The sequence below is a fragment of the Trichoplax adhaerens genome, genomic scaffold, assembly GCF_000150275.1.
Source record: "Trichoplax adhaerens TRIADscaffold_3131 genomic scaffold, whole genome shotgun sequence".
NCBI lineage: Eukaryota > Metazoa > Placozoa > Uniplacotomia > Trichoplacea > Trichoplacidae > Trichoplax > Trichoplax adhaerens.
This window is the reverse complement of record NW_002061988.1, coordinates 1-1274: the sequence shown is the minus strand read 5'-3', so window position 1 is coordinate 1274 and position 1274 is coordinate 1. Positions and strand designations below refer to the sequence as shown.

At 38.3% G+C, this 1274-nt stretch overlaps 1 protein-coding gene across 1 annotated transcript; it reads right to left on the bottom strand.

Moving 5' to 3' along the window:
* Positions 1-53: 53 nt before the first annotated feature.
* On the bottom strand, positions 54-430 carry TRIADDRAFT_62965 (uncharacterized protein; the record flags this gene model as incomplete). Its single annotated transcript, XM_002118958.1, has 1 exon — positions 54-430. A coding segment is annotated over one exon (377 nt), but the record flags the coding sequence as incomplete, so codon positions are not given.
* Positions 431-1274: the final 844 nt, after the last annotated feature.

The following is a 1274-nucleotide window of genomic DNA, read 5'->3' as shown; positions in this document are numbered from 1 at the left end:
CTAAAGAATACCGAGACAGATTCGGATGCTGTCTTATGTACTGCCCTGCGTACCTATTTGTTTCGCGAACCATGAGATCGACTAGTGCTGTAGTTAAATACATGTTGAAGAAGTCTATAGGCTGAAATCCATCAATAGGGACGTTAATGCTACTATTTCCGGTAAATTCGTGAGGAAATGCTACTGAATTTTCGCTAGGATGCCAATTGTAAGTATTAGCCCATGGCGTTACACTTTCAGAAATTTCTTCAACTTCGTGATCGATGTCCGTCGTTGCGTAGTCTCTATTAGCCATCGTAAAATCTTGATCGCTGGCTTCAGGAAGTAGGTCTGCATGGTCAGAGATGTCGTCGTCACTATTTTCATAGCATTCAGCGATAGCTCCAAGGGCATGAAGGTTAAAAACACTGTCGTCTCCAAAAGCTGCCATAACGAAGTTCAGTGATCAACTGAAAAAGTAAACGAACTAACCTTTGCACCATACTGCTATATATATATTTTCATACAGAACGACATGTGCACAGTACAAGAATATTATAGGTACCAAATTAAAGTACTTTGTATGATGAAAGAGATGATAGGACTCAGTATCCAGTGGTACTGAAGCCCTAGTATCCAGAACTAACTTAATACGTATGGATTTACGCCGGATATATCCGGCACATAGGATACTCCCATTGTTCTAAGCGCCGGATATATCCGGCGCATAGGTAAGTATAGGGTTAAGAATTATTTGTAGGTTAGGGTTTTCTGACCACAGGAAGCGTGGCTACGGCCTCCCTCTCCCTTCCCGAACGAGGCGGCGACAGTGTCTCACCTCGGTCTTACCTGAAGACATTTATATTTTTCTAAAATGCCTTCGCTTATGGGCAAAGTTATTACAGTACTTAGTACGGTAAAGTACCATGTACTGTACTTGCGCAATACAGCTTTTATACTGTTATAACCGCACTATTACATTATAAGCTGTGCACAGTAAACAATTTATTTTAATTCATTATGTTTAGTTATAATCACTAATGTGAATTTGATGCGTACATCAACGATTTTAACTAATCTGACAAAACTCGATCAAACGAATAAGTACAGTAAATAATTGATAAAGCAATACTAGTGCATCATAATTGTGATCATTAGTGTGAAATTTCATGCATGCACTAATGATTATTACTATGACACACCTGGATCAATTCACACCAATAATTAATTATACAATCGATAAATCTATGCCATGGTTAGTTATGATTAAAGAGAATTTTGATATATCCACTGCA